The following is a 1294-nucleotide window of genomic DNA, read 5'->3' as shown; positions in this document are numbered from 1 at the left end:
AATATGCTTGTGACGTTTCTTTTTACTTAGCTTGCATGTCTAGCAAATCGCCTCAATTTTGCGTATTATCTTGTGGGATCAAGCACCCTCACTCCAGATAAATCGAACGAATTGGATGGACAAAGGAGTTACTACCCACCGACAAGTTGCACGATGGGCCAACAAGACCAGTGGTTTGGCTCGGGTTTTCGCTACTTACGCGCAAGGTTCTGCGATGGCTGATGCCATTGCAGAAGCTACACAAGGACCGGTAAAAAAACTCAAGAGGAAACGCAGTGAGAAGCCTCAACGCAGTGACATTGTCAAGGTCCGACTTGGGAGAATGCTTGTTCAACTGACCGGTATATTCTGATTTGATTTCACTTTACCTCTCTGTTTCGTTGGCATGAATATGTATTGACATGTATTTTTGTCGTATTGACGTTTATTTTTGTCACAGTCAAGGCTCTTGGCCGAAAACCGACTCAATCTTTCCCCCTGATTGAAGACCCCAAGAGTGCTTTGATAAAACGAAAAGTCCCTGTTGAAATGGTTTGTTTAGAAGGTGTTACTTTGTCTGAGGAGGCCCTCATTTTAGGTTTTAAGAAAATGCGGACCGAGGATCGAGAAAAGTGGGTGGAAGACATCAAGGCTGGCCTTTTTCGTTTGAAAAACATCGAAGGAGTTGAAGAATCAGACTCTGAGGGAGTGGCTCTTAATGCCGAAGATTTGGCAGAGATTGAGAAATCAATGGATGAAGATCACAATATGAACGAAAAAGAAAAAACTGGTGGTAGTGATAGTGAAGACCATAATATGGAGGAAGAGGGGCAAGATGTTTGATTATTTCTCTTGTGTCCATGTTCTTCTATGTTGAAGTTGTTTTTTATAAAGTGATATTATTGAAATTGGAACGAATTTATTTAAATGTATTGAATTGATTTTTTGAATTTGATTTTTTCTTGAAATTGGCTCACTTTGAAATTGAGTTGTTTTTTGTTGGCTGTGACAAGTATCTTGATCCGGTGTGGGATTTCAACTATTGTGCTGAGCGCATTTTTGATATTGGATTGCTCAAAGTTTGATAGAATGAGAAGCAGTCAGACAGGTCTGTATATCTTGATTGGACAGCCTGGGTCTGGTTTTCTTCAATCAGACAAGTCTGGTGATTTGGGTATCACCAGACCTGTCTGAAGGTCCAGACCTGTCTTCTGTATGTCCATCATCCTTGGACAGGTCTGCTCAGAGCTGTCTGGCTGTATAGACATGTCCCAGACGGATCTGGATGCCAGACATGTCTGGACTTTTGTGTTGT

General features: G+C 41.5%; 1 protein-coding gene across 1 annotated transcript; it reads left to right on the top strand.

Annotated features, from left to right (window-relative positions):
* Positions 1 to 115: 115 nt before the first annotated feature.
* Positions 116 to 822, top strand: MELLADRAFT_103078 (uncharacterized protein; the record flags this gene model as incomplete). The annotated part of the gene is made up of 2 exons (XM_007406189.1): positions 116 to 275; positions 440 to 822. 2 exons carry the CDS (start codon positions 116 to 118, stop codon positions 820 to 822), a joined length of 543 nt encoding a protein of 180 aa, XP_007406251.1.
* Between the last annotated feature and the right edge of the window lie 472 nt (positions 823 to 1294).

Source organism: Melampsora larici-populina (assembly GCF_000204055.1).
Source record: "Melampsora larici-populina 98AG31 unplaced genomic scaffold MELLAscaffold_5, whole genome shotgun sequence".
NCBI lineage: Eukaryota > Fungi > Basidiomycota > Pucciniomycetes > Pucciniales > Melampsoraceae > Melampsora > Melampsora laricis-populina.
The sequence above is the reverse complement of the archived record's forward strand: the minus strand, read 5'-3'. Positions and strand labels throughout refer to the sequence as shown.